Raw genomic sequence first — 14,832 nt, 5'->3', positions numbered from 1 at the left:
TGCACAATTGGTGGCTGACTAAATACTTTTTTGCCCCACTGTAATTGGAAGTAATACAATCAGGGCAAGGCAGAGGACAGGGAGAGCTCTGCAGTGTTGATTTTATAACATTGGAATGTGCATTAGATGGCAACAAGATCATATTGTACAGCAATTTCATCAGGTAACATGAATACAACGCCGGCGAGATGCGGTTAGAATAGGATGAGAGGCCAAGGTTCCGTGTAACCAATAGAGAGTCAGAGTCCCGAGTGCGGGAACAAACAGTCTGTCCCACGGTTGGTCTAAACAAGCAGGTTCATAGTCAACTAAGCATGCAGGAGTCATGAGGCCAATAGCATAAAGCACAAGAGAAAAATATAACAACTTGGGGCTAGCCATTGTAAGTTCAGAGTCACTCACCTCAACAGTGCATGTGTGCTGGAGACTAGCGAAAGCTCGGGGGAGAGGGGGGGGGCAGGGGTGCCTATACCAGACAGGGGGAGACAGGCCAGGGCAGACGGTGAACCAATCGCCAGGTGGAATCCAAGTAGCAGTGCAGCAGGCAATCGGAGTAGGTGTCACACCCACTTGGGAGAAGCTTTTTTCGAGAGGCTAACGTAGCTGGTAAGTCTCTGACTGTCTTTTCCACATAGAAAAGGAGGTTGTTAGCTAGCTATATCTTTTCAGTGTTGGTGAATGGTCCTTTACGACGTCCAAACAAAGTTCTCCTGTGGCTGTTGTGTTTTGGGGATTCGGAGGAGGTTATCTTCTCTGCACAGATGGAGGGGGCTTCATAAGCCAAACAATGTTTAGAGCTGCATATTTATTTATTATGTCAATCCTCTCATCCTACAATATGACCTTTGCACTGCACCCAATTCTATAGCTGAATGCTACAGCAAATCAGTAATCTGTTCGCTAGCTCACCGACCTGTGTTGATTGACATTTTTTTGGTCCAATCACAGGGTTGAGTGTGTGTTTCACTAGCCAATCTGTCGCAGGTTTCTTTTGCAAGGGCGACGCTGCGGCTACTGTCTCTGGCTGTGTGTAGAGTAATCCACATTGACTCCGTGCCACAAAATGAGTGACCGGCGGGGGGAGGGTTGTCTGGTTTGACCCTAGCTAGCAGCAGGTGCATCAGTTCCCAGTGGGACCATCTGTAGAAGATTCACCCACTTACCTCCTACACAACCCATAGAACTGTCTCCACTTACCTCCTCCTACACAACCCATAGGATTGTCTCCACTTAACTCCTCCCAAACAGTATATAAAGTATGTCTCCTGTCAGAAACCTTGAAACCCCTTTTTCAAAGGCAGATATTTCAGTTGGTTTACGTCTTGTAAACATATTCCATCCATACACCAATTACATATACACAACAAATTCTCTCACTCTTCTTTCTCCCGCCTTTATTCCTCTCTCTTCCTCCCTCCCTCTCTTTTAGTGCCATGGGTATGAGTATTAGCTGAGGCTGCATCAAAGCTGCTCTGTGGGGTTGAGGGATGGTCAGACATCACGAGACAGACAGAGTAATGTGATCTCACTGTACCATACACTTATCTCTCTCTCTCTCTCTAGAGGCTGAAGGATGAGATAGAAGAGGTGACGAATGAAATTGACAACCTGGGCATTACCAAAGAGAGGTATGATCTGTGTGTGTTTCTATGTCTGTTATTGTGATTGTGTATCACTCTACTGAGGATTGTCCTGTGTGTGTACTGTATGTACTGTGTGCGTTCTACCCTTTGTGTGGTGATGGCTCTGCCCCTCCCTGCCTTCAGGCTATGCTCAAACCCTACACCCCAACCCTAGCACTCTGTTCTGCCACCTGTGGTCTCAAGGGCCATCCAAGCCCGCCCCCTGAAAAATAAATAATAGTTGCACTTGTCTTTTCCTACTAGCACTTTGCTGATAACTTTTTATTGAGGAAAAAGTGACTTACTACTACTCTATGTGTGGCTGCCTTACCTAGCTATCTTCAGATGAATGCACTAACTGTAAGACGCTCTGGATAAGAGCATCTGCTAAATTATTCAAATGTAAAAAATGTTGGGAGAGGGAGAAGAATCATCCTTAATGATTGGTAATGATGTCAGTGATCGGGTGTCTGTGTGTGTCTCCTTTAAGTGATTGGTCTGGGCCAGTTGTTGCCCCGAAGCTACAGACATCTAAATGAGTTAATGGGGCTGTTAATTGAGGGATGGTGTTAATAACATGTATGAAGTGTGTGTTTAAATGGTTTACAAAGATTTCTGTCTGTTATGAGGGTAATTGGAATTGTGTTTTGAAGGTCCTATGTAGTGTTTAGGTAGGCTCTATGAATGTGTTATACAGACTTCATAACTGTGTTTTGTCTGTAGAAAAAGCATGCAGAGAAACAAGCAGGTGTCCATGGGCCGTAAGAAGTTCAACATGGACCCCAAGAAGGTGAGGGAGAAACCCAATGGCAAACCAGCCCCTAACTTCCACTCTGTGCTGTGGTTGGGATTCTGTGTTTTGATTGGCTGTGTACCATCAATCAGGGGATCCGGTTTTTGATTGACAGCGGTCTGCTGAAGAACACCAGCAATGACATCGCCCAGTTTCTCTATAAAGGGGAGGGGCTTAACAAGACCGCCATCGGAGACTATCTGGGGGAGAGGTGAGAAACGGGTGGGTGGGTGAGCAGTATTGAGTGACCTCTTAAGTGTCCTCTTAAGTGGGTTAATGCATTCTCAACTCAGTGATATTGATTTGGCCCATCCTCCCTAGACAGACAGACAGACACACACACACACACATTGGCCACAGAAAGGAGGTCAGTATTAGGAGATTATAGATTATATTTGAGTTTCCATGTTTCTGGTTGCAGAGCTGTTCTCTGAGAAATCTCACAGCAACATTTTGAAAAAAGGAGAAACAGAATGAACAGGAAATGCAAATGTTTGTTTTTAAAACGTTTAATTACAGTATTCCCTACTGAACATGACCCTGATCTATTCAGTTTTATGGCCATAGACTTGAATACTGTCTGTTGGTATGTGTTTTCTGTAGAAATGACTTCAATCTTGAGGTTCTACATGCCTTCGTGGAGCTGCATGAATTCACAGACCTCAACCTGGTCCAGGCCCTCAGGTAACACACACACACACAAACACACACACACACACACACACACACACACACACACACACACCCTTATGATTGCATGTTCTCTCACCCAGGCAGTTCCTTTGGAGTTTCCGGTTGCCAGGCGAAGCTCAGAAGATCGACAGGATGATGGAGGCGTTTGCCCAGAGATACTGTCACTGTAACCCTGGGGTCTTCCAGCACAGCGGTATAGAAAGGCCACCATTCAGTCACACACACACACACACACACACACACACACACACACACACACACACACACACACACACACACACACACACACACACACACACACACACACACACACACACACACACACACAAACCTTCCTGTCCCCCTCTGTGCTCCAGATACGTGTTATGTGTTGTCGTTTGCTGTGATCATGCTGAACACCAGTCTCCATAACCCCAATGTGAAGGACAAACCCTCCCACCAGAGATTCAACGCCATGAACAGAGGAATCAACGATGGAGGTGACCTGCCTGAGGACCTACTCAGGGTATTTATCACTTTCTCCATCCCTCTGTCCTTTTATAAAGCTCTCTCTCTTCCCCTCCCATTATCTATACCTCTGTCTCTTCCGCCCTCTATCCATACAATACTAGAGGTTGAGGACCTGGTCACACATGACAACGTCTGTCTATATACAGTGTCGTAACGATGTGCAAATAGTTTAAGTAGAAAAAAGAAAATGAATAAACATAAATATGGGTTGTGTTTACAATGGTGTTTGTTCTTCACTGGTTGCCCTTTTCTTGTGGCAATAGGTCACATCTTGCTGCTGTGATGACACACTGGTATTTCACCCAATACTTCATATAAAATCAAATGTTATTGGTCACATATACATATTTAGCAGATGTTATTGTGGGAGTAGCGAAATGCTTCTGTTCCTAGCTCCAACAGTGCAGTAGTACAACGCCCTCCACTAATAATGGCACCCTTGGTAAATATATCCTTTTGGTCTTTCATTCAAAATATTCACAAAAATCAAACATTTTATTAAAGTAAAATAATTGAAAGAAAAAATGTTTTTTTATCATAAAACACATATTTTTCCTCAAATATATGTGTGCCACAGTTATTGGCACCCTTCATTCAATACTTTGCGCAAGCTCCCTTTGCCAAGATAACAGCTCTGTCTTCTCTTATAATGTGCAATGAGTTTGGAGAAGGGATCTCCTCTTCAGCACATCCTGTCGATATGGATAGGGGTGTGCTCCTTCTGCTGTCTCCTGAAGTCCATGATCAGCTCCTTCGTTTTGTTGGGGGAGAGGTTATTTTCCTGGCGGAGTGGGAGTTTATCAAAATTGGATTTGTTTTCGGATTCTTTGTGGGTCTGTGTAACCTGAGGGAAATGTGTCTCTAATAGGGTCATACATTTGGCAGGAGGTTAGGAAGTGCAGCTCAGTTTCCACCTCATTTTGTGGGAAGTCTCTCTCTCTCTCTCTCTCTCTCTCTCTCTCTCTCTCTCTCTCTCTCTCTCTCTCTCTCTCTCTCTCTCTCTCTCTCTCTCTCTCCCTCCTCTCTCAATTCAATTTGCTTTATTGGCATGATGTAATAATTTATTTATTGCCAAAGCATACTTTGGTGATTAAGTGATACATTTACAATATTAACATAATTAAAATAATAATAATCAACATTGTCAATGGGACAATCAGTAACAACAATAATCAAGGGTAAAAATAACCATACAATGGACAATAACATAGAGGGCATGTGCAGGTTGGTTGGTCTGTAAGACACTGTCCCTCATTTTATGGCAGCTATGTAGTGCTCTGCCAACCCACAGCGCTCTGCGTCCTCCCCCAACAGGACGGGTAGCCTATTCTCATCAGAGAGGTCTTTGAAACCTTGAATAAGGAAATTACACTATTTGTTTTATATTTTGGACATTTTGTCAGGAAATGCAGCTCTGTCTCAGGTTATGCTGTGGTTTAGTGGTTGCACAGCCTTTCCTCTAAATGGAGCAGGTTTCCTGTGTCTACCCTTCTCAATGACAAGGCTGTGCTCATTGAGCATGTTCTTTGTCAAGGTTTTTCTAAGGTTTTGATTAGTCACCATGGTCAAATAGTTTGCCATGGTGCCAGATAGCACTGCTTTGTGCTTGTGTTTCCCAATAGGATAATTGTTTTGACTGTTGTAATTTGGTTTATTCTGATTCATTGGATGTTTGGTCCTGAGGCTTCAGTGTGTTAGTAAAACAGGTTTGTGAACCTGGACCAGCTAGATGAGGGGACTCTATGCTCAGCTCTTGGCATTGCAGGGCATGGTAATGATATGAGAGGGGGTCACTGTATTTTAGATGTTTCCAAAACAGAATTGCTCTTTTTTTTGTTTTTATTATTAGTGGATGTTGGCCTAATTCTGCCTTGCATGTAGTGTTTGTAATTTTCCTCTGGACAATCTTACAAAACTCTGCATGCAGGGTCTCAATGGGGTGTTTGTCCCATTGGGTGGAATCTTGTTTTGCAAGTGGACCCCGCACCTCGCTGCCATATAGTGCAATTGGTTCAATGACACAATCAATTAGTTTTCGCCAAATTTGAGGTATTTCGATTTGATTTTGTTTTATAGCCCTGTGTGCTTTCTCTCTGTTCATTCACCGCCTCATGAAGGTGTCCTGTAAATACTATTTTTAAACCTAAGTAATTGTAGTGTGTGCCCTACTCTATATTTTGTACCAATTATGAACTTTGGTCTAATTCCCTGAGATCTGCATCTTCTCTGGAAAATATTTTTTGGGTGTACTGCCAGGGCCCAGGTCTGGCAGTACTGCTCTAGCAGGTCCAGGCTCAGCTGTTGGCCATGTGCTGTGGGTGTCAGCAGGCACAGATCATCTGCTTTTTCTAGAATACCACTGTTGATGTAAATATTGAAGAGCGTGGGGCTCAGATTGCAAACCTGGCGAAGGCCCCGCCTCTGGTTAAAGAATTCTTATGTTTTTTCTTACCAGTTTTGATAATGTCATATGTTTTACCCCTTACACCACCTTCAATAACTTTTTAGAACAGTCCTGTAGGCAAAATAGAATTAAATGCATTTTGAAAGTCGATAAAGCAAGCGTAAATTTTGGTGCTATTTTGGTGGACATGTTTATCTATCAGGGTGTGTAGGGTGTAAATATGATTGGTCATGTAATATTTTGGTATAAATCGAATTTGGCTTTTACTTGACATTGTGCTTATTAAGGAAGTTTAGAAGTCTTGCATTTATAATACTACAGAAAACCTCCCTCAAATTATTGTTCACACAAATGCATCTGTAATTGTTAGGGTAAAATATGTCTCTGTTCTTAAAGATTGGGGTTATGAGTCCTTTATTCCAGATGTCAGGAAAATAACCTACAGTCAGGATAAAATTAAACAGTTTTAATATAGCGAATTGAAATTTTGCACTAGTGAATTTGAGCATCTCATTTAGGATGCCATCAGGTCTGTATGCTTTTTTTTTTTTTTTTTTTTTTTTTTTTTTACATTTAAGGGCCTGAAGTTTCTTATAGAGCTCCTGGTCAGTCATTGGGGAGTCCAAAGGATTTTGATTGTTCTTTATAGCTTTTTTTAATCCATTCAATTTCTCATGAATTTGGCATTGTTCTGTGTTTGTATCAGTTTGAACGGTGTTGTAGAGTGTTTTAAAATGGGTTGTCCATATGTCACCATTTTGTAATGCTAATCCCTCTAGTTTCCAATTTTGCCAAAAATGGTTTGTTCATGGACTACTCAATTTGTGTCAGCTGCTTTTGTACTGGGCTTTTTTTGTTCTGAGCGTATGTTTATAGAGTTTTAATGTCTCACAGTAATAAGGCGTAAAGCGTAATTCACCATTATTTGGGTCTCTGTGCTTTTGGTTTGATAGTCTTGTCATCGTGGGGGGTTTTGGTTTGTTTTTTATAAATCCAGTTGTGCTTCTTTTGCCGTTTGCCTGACTATATTGTTGACGTTTTTCTACTGACAGATTGATGCCTTCTTTACTGTGAGTGGATGTGGTTTCCAGAAAGTTATCTAAGAGTGTTTAGATTTTAAAAAATCTTTCTCTACCTCTCTCTCTCTTTCTATACCTTTCTATTTTCTCTCTCCATCCCTCTTTCTCTCTCTCATATATGTATATATAATATCCCTCTTTCTCCCTCCATATCTCCCTCTTTCTCCATATATCCCTCTCCATATCTCTCTTTCTCTCTCTCTCTCTCTCTCTCTCTCTATATATATATATATATATATATATATATATATATATATATCCATCTCTTTCTCTGCATCTCTCTGTATCCCTCTCTCCATATCCCTCTCTCTCCATAACCCCTCTCTCCATATCCTCCTCTCTTTCTCTCTCTCCCTCTCTCTTTCTCTTTCTTTCTATCTTTCTTTCTCTCTCTTTCTTTCTCTCTTTCTCTCTCTCTCTTTCTCTCTTTTTTATCTCTCTCTCTTTCTCTCTCTCTCATTTTCTCTCTCTTTCTCTCTCTCTCTCTCTCTCTCTCTCTCTTTCTCTCTTTCTCTCTCTCTCTCTTTCTCTCTCTCTCTTTCTCTCTTTCTCTCTCTCTCTCTCTTTCTCTCTCTCCCTCTCTCTTTCTCTTTCTTTCTTTCTCTTTCTTTCTCTCTTTCTTTCTCTCTTTTTTTCTTTCTCTCTCTCCCTCTTTCTCTTTCTCTTTCTCTCTCTTTCTCTTTCTCTCTCTCTCTCTCTCTCTCTCTTTCTCTCTCTCTCTCGCTCTCTTTCTTTCTGTTTCTCTCTCTCTTTCTGTTTCTCTCTCTCTTTCTTTCTGTTTCTCTCTCTCTTTATTTCTGTTTCTCTCTCTCTCTCTCTCCGTATCACTCACTCTCAATATCTCTCTCTCTCTCGCACTCTCTGTAGAACCTGTATGAGGGTATAAAGAACGAGCCCTTTAAAATTCCAGAGGATGATGGGAATGACCTCACACACACTTTCTTCAACCCTGACCGGGAGGGCTGGCTACTCAAAAGAGGTGAGAGAGTCAACTTTGCTGTAAAAGTCTTATAGAACACAGGAAAGCAAGCTTTATTGATACTTCCACTCCCTCGTATGGACAGAAGCAGAACTACACTCTCCTGTTTGGCCTTCTCATTCATACCAAGAATATAGCCTATATAATGAGTATAAACATATATAATGGGTAAAAGTATTTATGACTCAATGTAGTTTGTCTTTGTGTTTTTTCTTCCTCATTTGTTTTGGATGATTTTGGTCTCCAGGAGGTATGTATGTAAATATGTATTTATGGATTGGGAGCCTGATGCCTTGATCACGCCAACAGCGTCATTTTGGTACACTAGAAGTACATTAATTTCCAATGGAGCGCTGCATTTGCCTTGCAGCATTGCATCGCAGTGCGTTCTGTGTGGTGCATACGTTGGATTTATGGAACATATGCGTCAAACTGAATGCGTAGACGGCTTGACAGAAATGGTAGCAGAAGGTGAATGTTGAACATTTGTTGCACACATATCCAGATGATGCTGCTTACTATTTTGCGTAATAACGCTATCAGTGTGATCAAGGTGTTAACCTCCTCAGCCTGTATGTGCTTTGCTTCTTGGTGCTGCTTCCCATACTCTGCCATGCAACCCATGCCATGCAACATAGCCCATCTGTAAACAGTCTATCTATCTACCTACCTCATCCCCATACTGGTATTTATTTATTTATTTTGCTCCTTTGCACCCCAGTATCTCTACCTGCACATTCATCTTCTGCCGATCTACCATTCCAGTGTTTAATTGCTATATTGTTATTACTTTGCCACCTTGGCCTATTTATTTCCTTAACTTATCTCATTTGCACTCACTGTATATAGACTTTTTGTTTTCTTTTGTTCTACTGTATTATTGACTGTATGTTTTGTTTATTTCATGTGTAACTCTGTGTTGTTGTATGTGTCGAATTGCTACGCTTTATCTTGGCCAGGTCGCAGTTGTAAATGAGAACTTGTTCTCAACTAGCCTACCTGGTTAAATAAAGGTGAAATAAAAAAAACAAGGTTTTGTCCAATGAAAATCTACTGTTAACTATGATTTCATTACAAAGAATGAAATGGTGTTTAATTGTTGGTAAAATGTGATTTATCTGCTCTTTAATCTGTGCAAGATGTCATTAACTTCAACGCAAACAACCTTTAAACCTAACCCTACCATCCAATCAGTATCTGAACCATAGAGATATATAGAGGACTCTAGTGCTCAAAAGCCCATTGCAGCATGGGCAGCGCAATTGAGGACTTTTACCATTTTGAAGTAGTCAACTGGGTGGGACTTCCTATGGGTTAGAAAATGATCACATTATTCCATCCGGGTCATCAGGAGGGATCAGCTAATGAATTATACTCGTGAGCAAATATTCCATAACTGCAGGTGGCAGTAAATTGGCAACCTTTATACCTGTTCAAACAACACACTCCAGGTGGCAGTATGCACCCTTTCAGTTTGTTTAGCAACACAGAAGTAGTAGTAGTAGAAGAAGAAAATGTACTACTTCAAAATGGAGATGGCCTCAATGGCACTGCCTGTGCACTTATAGATGCCCTAATGGGACAGATACAAAAAAAGAGTTCTCTATCATTCTGTATGATCTCAACTAATGCATTGCATTCACGGTCAACTTTGTTGCTATCATGCTGTGTCTTCTGAGAAACATGACTGCATTAAAGACTACCTGGAATGCGTCCATAGCCTCCTGCCTGGTACTGGCTGATGTCTGGGCTGCCGTCTGCCTGGACTGTCTAGGGGCACCTTTTTAATCTGTTCTAACCCTTTAATCTAATGAATCCTGATTGAACTCTGACCTTTAACCTCTAACCCCCTCAGGAGGGCGTGTGAAGACATGGAAGAGACGATGGTTCATCCTCACAGACAACTGCCTGTACTACTTTGAGTACACTACTGTGAGTTGCTCTCTCTTTCTATTCCTCTCTCTTCTCTATTCCTCTCTCTTTTTCTGTTATGCTTTTTCTCCATTACATGCAATGTACCAGTTGTGAGCTGTTTCTCACTCCTCCCTCCCTCCAGGATAAGGAGCCTAGGGGTATCATCCCTCTGGAGAATCTGAGTATTAGAGAGGTGGACGACTCCAAGAAACCAGTAAGTTACTTTCTTTCTCTCTCCCTCTTTTCCTGTGCTCTTTCTCTCTGTTTTCTTTTAAAAGCCTCTGAGTCACATCTATCTCTCTCCCTCGCTTTCTCTCTCTCTCAGAACTGTTTTGAGCTGTTCATCCCTGACCACAGGGATCAGGTGATCAAGGCATGTAAGACCGAGGCGGACGGACGTGTTGTCGAGGGCAACCACACTTTCTATCGAATCTCCGCCCCCACAGCCGAGGAAAAGGAGGAGTGGATCACCAGCATAAAGTGAATTCTTGGCGGTGTCCAAATAACCTCTCATTCTTCCTGAAGTGTATATGCATTCAAAAAACACCATTGGATTTGTGTAGGCATGCGCTAGAGGGACTTTCCATATACAGTTGAAGTCGGAAGTTTACATACACCTTAGCCAAATACATTTAAACTCAGTTTTTCACAATTCCTGACATTTAATCCAAGTAAAAAATCCCTGTCTTAGGTCAGTTAGGATCACCACTTTATTTTAAGAATGTGAAATGTCAGAATAATAGTAGAGAGAAGGATTTATTTCAGCTTTTATTTATTTCATCACATTTCCAGTGGTTCAGAAGTTTACATGCACTCAATTAGTATTTGGAAGCATTGCATTTAAATTGTTTAACTTGGGTCAAATGTTTCGAGTAGCCTTCCACAAGCTTCCCACAATACGTTTGTTGAATTTTGGCCCATTCCTCCTGACAGAGATGTTGTAACTGAGTCAGGTTTGTAGGCCTCCTTGCGCCCACACGCTTTTTCAGTTCTGCCCACAAAGTTTCTATTGGATTGAGGTCAGCGCTTTGTGACGGCCACTCCAATACCTTGACTTTGTTGTCCTTAAGCCATTTTGCCACAACTTTGGAAGTATGCTTGAGGTCATTGTCCATTTGGAAGACCCATTTGCGACCAAGTTTTAACTTCCTGACTGATGTCTTGAGATGTTGCTTCAATATATCCACATAATTTTCTTTCCTCATAATGCCATCTATTTTGTGAAGTGCACCAGTCCCTCCTGCAGCAAAGCACCCCCACAACATGATGCTGCCACCCCGGTGCTTCACGGTTGGGATGGTGTTCTTCGGCTTGCAAGACTCCCCCTTTTTCCTCCAAACATGACGATGGTCATTATGGCCAAACAGTTCTATTTTTGTTTCATCAGACCAGAGGACATTTCTCCAAAAAGTATGATCTTTGTCCCCATGTGCAGTTGCAAACTGTAGTCTGGCATTTTTATGGTGGTTTTGGAGCAGTGGCTTCTTCCTTGCTGAGCGGCCTTTCAGGTTATGTTGATATAGTACTCGTTTTATTGTGGATATAGATATTTTTGTACCTGTTTCCTCCAGCATCTTCACAAGGCCCTTTGCTGTTGTTCTGGGATTGATTTCCACTTTTCGCACCAAATTACATTTTCATTGTGAGATTTCTGTTGTTTTGAATTTGGCGCCCTGCACTTTCACTGGCTGTTGTCATATCAATCTGTTAACAGGATTGCAGCCCTAAGTCAAGCAAAGAGGCACTGAGTTTGAAGGTAGGCCTTGAAATACATCCACAGGTACACCTCCAATTGACTCAAATTATGTCAATTAGCCTATCAGAAGCTTCTAAAGCCATGACATCATTTTCTGGAATTGTCCAAGCTGTTTAAAGCCACAGTCAACTTTAGTGTATGTAAACTTCTGACCCACTGGAATTGTGATACAGTGAATCATAAGTGAAATAATCTGTCTTTAAACCATTTTTGGAAAAATGACTTGTGTCATGCACAAAGTAGATGTCCTAACCAAATTGCCAAAACTATAATTTGTTAACAAGGAATTTGTGGAGTGGTTGAAAATGGGTTTTAATGACTCCAACCTAAGTGTATCTACACTTCTGACTTCAACTGTACCAGTCATTTACTTTCAAATCCATTCCGGGAAGTGAACAAGTGCACATTTTGGGAGAAAGGCGAGAGTTTTGGTTCTTATTTCTTCCAAGTCATGTCCTATCCTTCATCTGTATGATCCTGCTCTAGTCTCATGCCAAAAAGTTAAATTCATATTGTTCTCCCCTCTCTTAATGTAGAAATGCCATCAGCAGGGACCCCTTCTACGAGATGCTGGCAGCCCGGAAGAAGAAGGTGTCTGCCCTGACAAGTCTGTAGAAAAGACCCAGGCTCCAGCACTTCAGCAGGAGGAGCAGGCCTCACTCTATTCTACAGCCCAGTGTTTGTGCCCATGGACCTGAACTAAAGGACCTATGGAACTGTATACACAAGAAAGCAGACGATCCCCAAAGCCTGTTGGAAGTCTAGGTGGACGCTGTCATCATATTGATCTTGTTTTCATCAGATTCATAAACACTGGAGGGGAAGAATTATGAAGGGACACAGGGTTGGGACAGGAATGCAGAGAGGATTAATGTCCTTTTTCAGCGCCCTCTACAGGAAGTTACATAATGCAATATTATGCTTTGATAAAAATTAACAGAGAAAGGCAACATGAACCTATTTTTACACAAACCTCTTTTTCTGAGGGTTCTTGTCATAGTGCTGTTGTAACTACAGAACATTTCTTTCTGAATGGTTCTCATAACAAACCACCATTGTTTCTCCTCTCTCTCTGTCTCTCTGTATGTCTCTGTATGTCTCTGTGTGTTTCTCTCGCTGTCTCTCTCTCTCCGTCTCTGTATGTCTCTGTGTGTGTTTCTCTCTCTGTCTCTCTGTATGTCTCTGTGTGTGTTTCTCTCGCTGTCTCTCTGTATGTCTCTGTGTGTTTCTCTCGCTGTCTCTCTCTCTCTGTCTCTGTTTCTCTCTTTCTTTGGTTCCATGTTTGTTTAAATGTGTCCAGGTAATTGATAGGAATTGCCAGGGACTGACCTCACGATGCAATATCACGCTACTTAGGTGCCGATGCGATTCTCACGATTCTATATGTATTGAGATTCGATACTGCAATTCGATATTCCAAACATATTTCTCAGGATATGTCTGCTGCAGAGGGACAAGAGAGCCATGAGATAACGAGTTTTGATCAGTCATGGAAATGAAAGTGCTGAAAACAAATTGGCTCCCCATTTCAAAATAAGATGGAGAACAAGCTATAAAGGAGTTTTGGTGCAGGTTAAGCCAACTAGCGCAACAGTAATATTGCCATATTGTCAAAACGATATGAAACATCATCAAAAATAATATCCCGATATGTAACCGTACCGATTTTATTGCCGCATCACTAGTAATTGGGCTGTCAGTGAGCCAGGGTTTGAGATATGGGAGCTGAGTAATTGGGCTGTCATTTTCGGGTTGAACTATTCAGTCTTTTATTCTGATATTGTGACAATTAAAAGTACTTTTGTAGAAGCAGCAATATGTTTGCAGAGAAAGGATTTGTTGAATAAATAAAAGACCTAAGGTCTAAGACCTTATTACAGTGTTATACAGTTGTGTGCTGTCTGTTACAAATGTGTTATAAGAGATGCATTTCTGTCATATCAATGTGCTCTTTGGAGGGCTGTGATTTTAGTTTTTATAATGGCAAATCAATTAATCGACAATGGTTTTGTTCTCAATGTACTGATTATGAAATGCAAGTCAAGCTTGAATTCTAAGTTTATTTACCTATAATGCACATCATTTATTGTTTGTTTTGTATCATAAAGGTTTGTGCTGTTTATACCCGTATGCCATCATGTGTTCATTTGATTTCAGATTCCCAAAAATAAATGTCCAATGCTAGTCTCATCTTTGTTTAAGATTTGACTTGGCAAGTGAGGTTAAACTCAGTAAAAACTGTATTTTGACATTGGATATAACCACACTAGACACAAAGACACTGTGATATATGGTCCACTTTTCATGGCACCAGCCTTTTGAACTGATTGACAGGCAGAACAAAAGCGTTTGGAATGGGTGAATTTTTAGGACAACGTTTTGTCAGTTGAAGTTTTGATGTCAAGCTAGCTAGTAAGATTGATGTCCACCAAAAATGTGGGAATAGCTAGCAAGCAAACAGCTGACAGTGGCTGTCAGAAAACTAGGATGACATGGAAGGTTGAGAGGGTTGAGTTTTTACAGAATGTCACATTAAAGGCACTAAAATTGAAGCCGAACAAATGGCAGAAATTATTTAAATATATTACAGTACAATCGGAAATTATTCAGACCCCTTCACTTTTTCCACATTTTGTTACGTTACAGCCTTATTCTAAAATTGATTAAATTGTTTCTTCCCTCATCAATCTACACCCCTTAATGACAAAGCAAAACATTTTTTGAAACATTTTTGCAAATTTATTACAAATAAAAAATGGCAATATCACATTTACATAAGTATTTAGACCCTTTACTCAGTACTTTGTTGAAGCACCTTTGGCAGTGAGTACAAGCTTGGCACATGTATTTGGGGAGTTTGTCCCATTCTCTGCAGATCCTCTCAAGCTCTGTCAGGTTGGATGAGGAGGGTCGCTGCACAGCCATTTTCAGTTCTCTCCAGAGATGTTCGATTGGGTTCAAGTCCTGGCTCTCGCTGGGCCACTCAGGGATATTGAGACTTGTCCCAAAGCAACTCCTGCATGGTCTTAGCTGTGTGCTTAGAGTTGTTGTCCTGTTGGAAGGTGAACCATTGCCCCAGTCT

General features: G+C 41.3%; 1 protein-coding gene across 2 annotated transcripts in view; it reads left to right on the top strand.

Moving 5' to 3' along the window:
• Positions 1–13,872, top strand: part of LOC112257405 (cytohesin-1-like) — a 39,529-nt gene extending 25,657 nt beyond the window's left edge. The window contains exons 3-13 of one of the 2 annotated variants that reach the window (XM_042325884.1): positions 1,564–1,628; positions 2,346–2,412; positions 2,508–2,626; positions 3,019–3,099; positions 3,189–3,301; positions 3,465–3,613; positions 7,969–8,080; positions 9,936–10,012; positions 10,137–10,208; positions 10,320–10,474; positions 12,287–13,872. In XM_042325884.1, the coding sequence (XP_042181818.1) occupies positions 1,564–1,628; positions 2,346–2,412; positions 2,508–2,626; positions 3,019–3,099; positions 3,189–3,301; positions 3,465–3,613; positions 7,969–8,080; positions 9,936–10,012; positions 10,137–10,208; positions 10,320–10,474; positions 12,287–12,365 (1,089 nt within the window). In that variant the 3' untranslated portion in view covers positions 12,366–13,872. Of the gene's footprint in view, positions 1–1,563; positions 1,629–2,345; positions 2,413–2,507; positions 2,627–3,018; positions 3,100–3,188; positions 3,302–3,464; positions 3,614–7,968; positions 8,082–9,933; positions 10,013–10,136; positions 10,209–10,319; positions 10,475–12,286 lie in introns of both variants that reach the window. The other variant, XM_042325885.1, reaches the window with a different exon arrangement.
• Positions 13,873–14,832: the final 960 nt, after the last annotated feature.

This window comes from Oncorhynchus tshawytscha, linkage group LG01 (genome assembly GCF_018296145.1).
Source record: "Oncorhynchus tshawytscha isolate Ot180627B linkage group LG01, Otsh_v2.0, whole genome shotgun sequence".
NCBI classification, from domain to species: Eukaryota; Metazoa; Chordata; class Actinopteri; order Salmoniformes; family Salmonidae; genus Oncorhynchus; species Oncorhynchus tshawytscha.
Note: the sequence above shows the minus strand (reverse complement) of the source record. Positions and strands in the feature narration are given on the sequence as shown.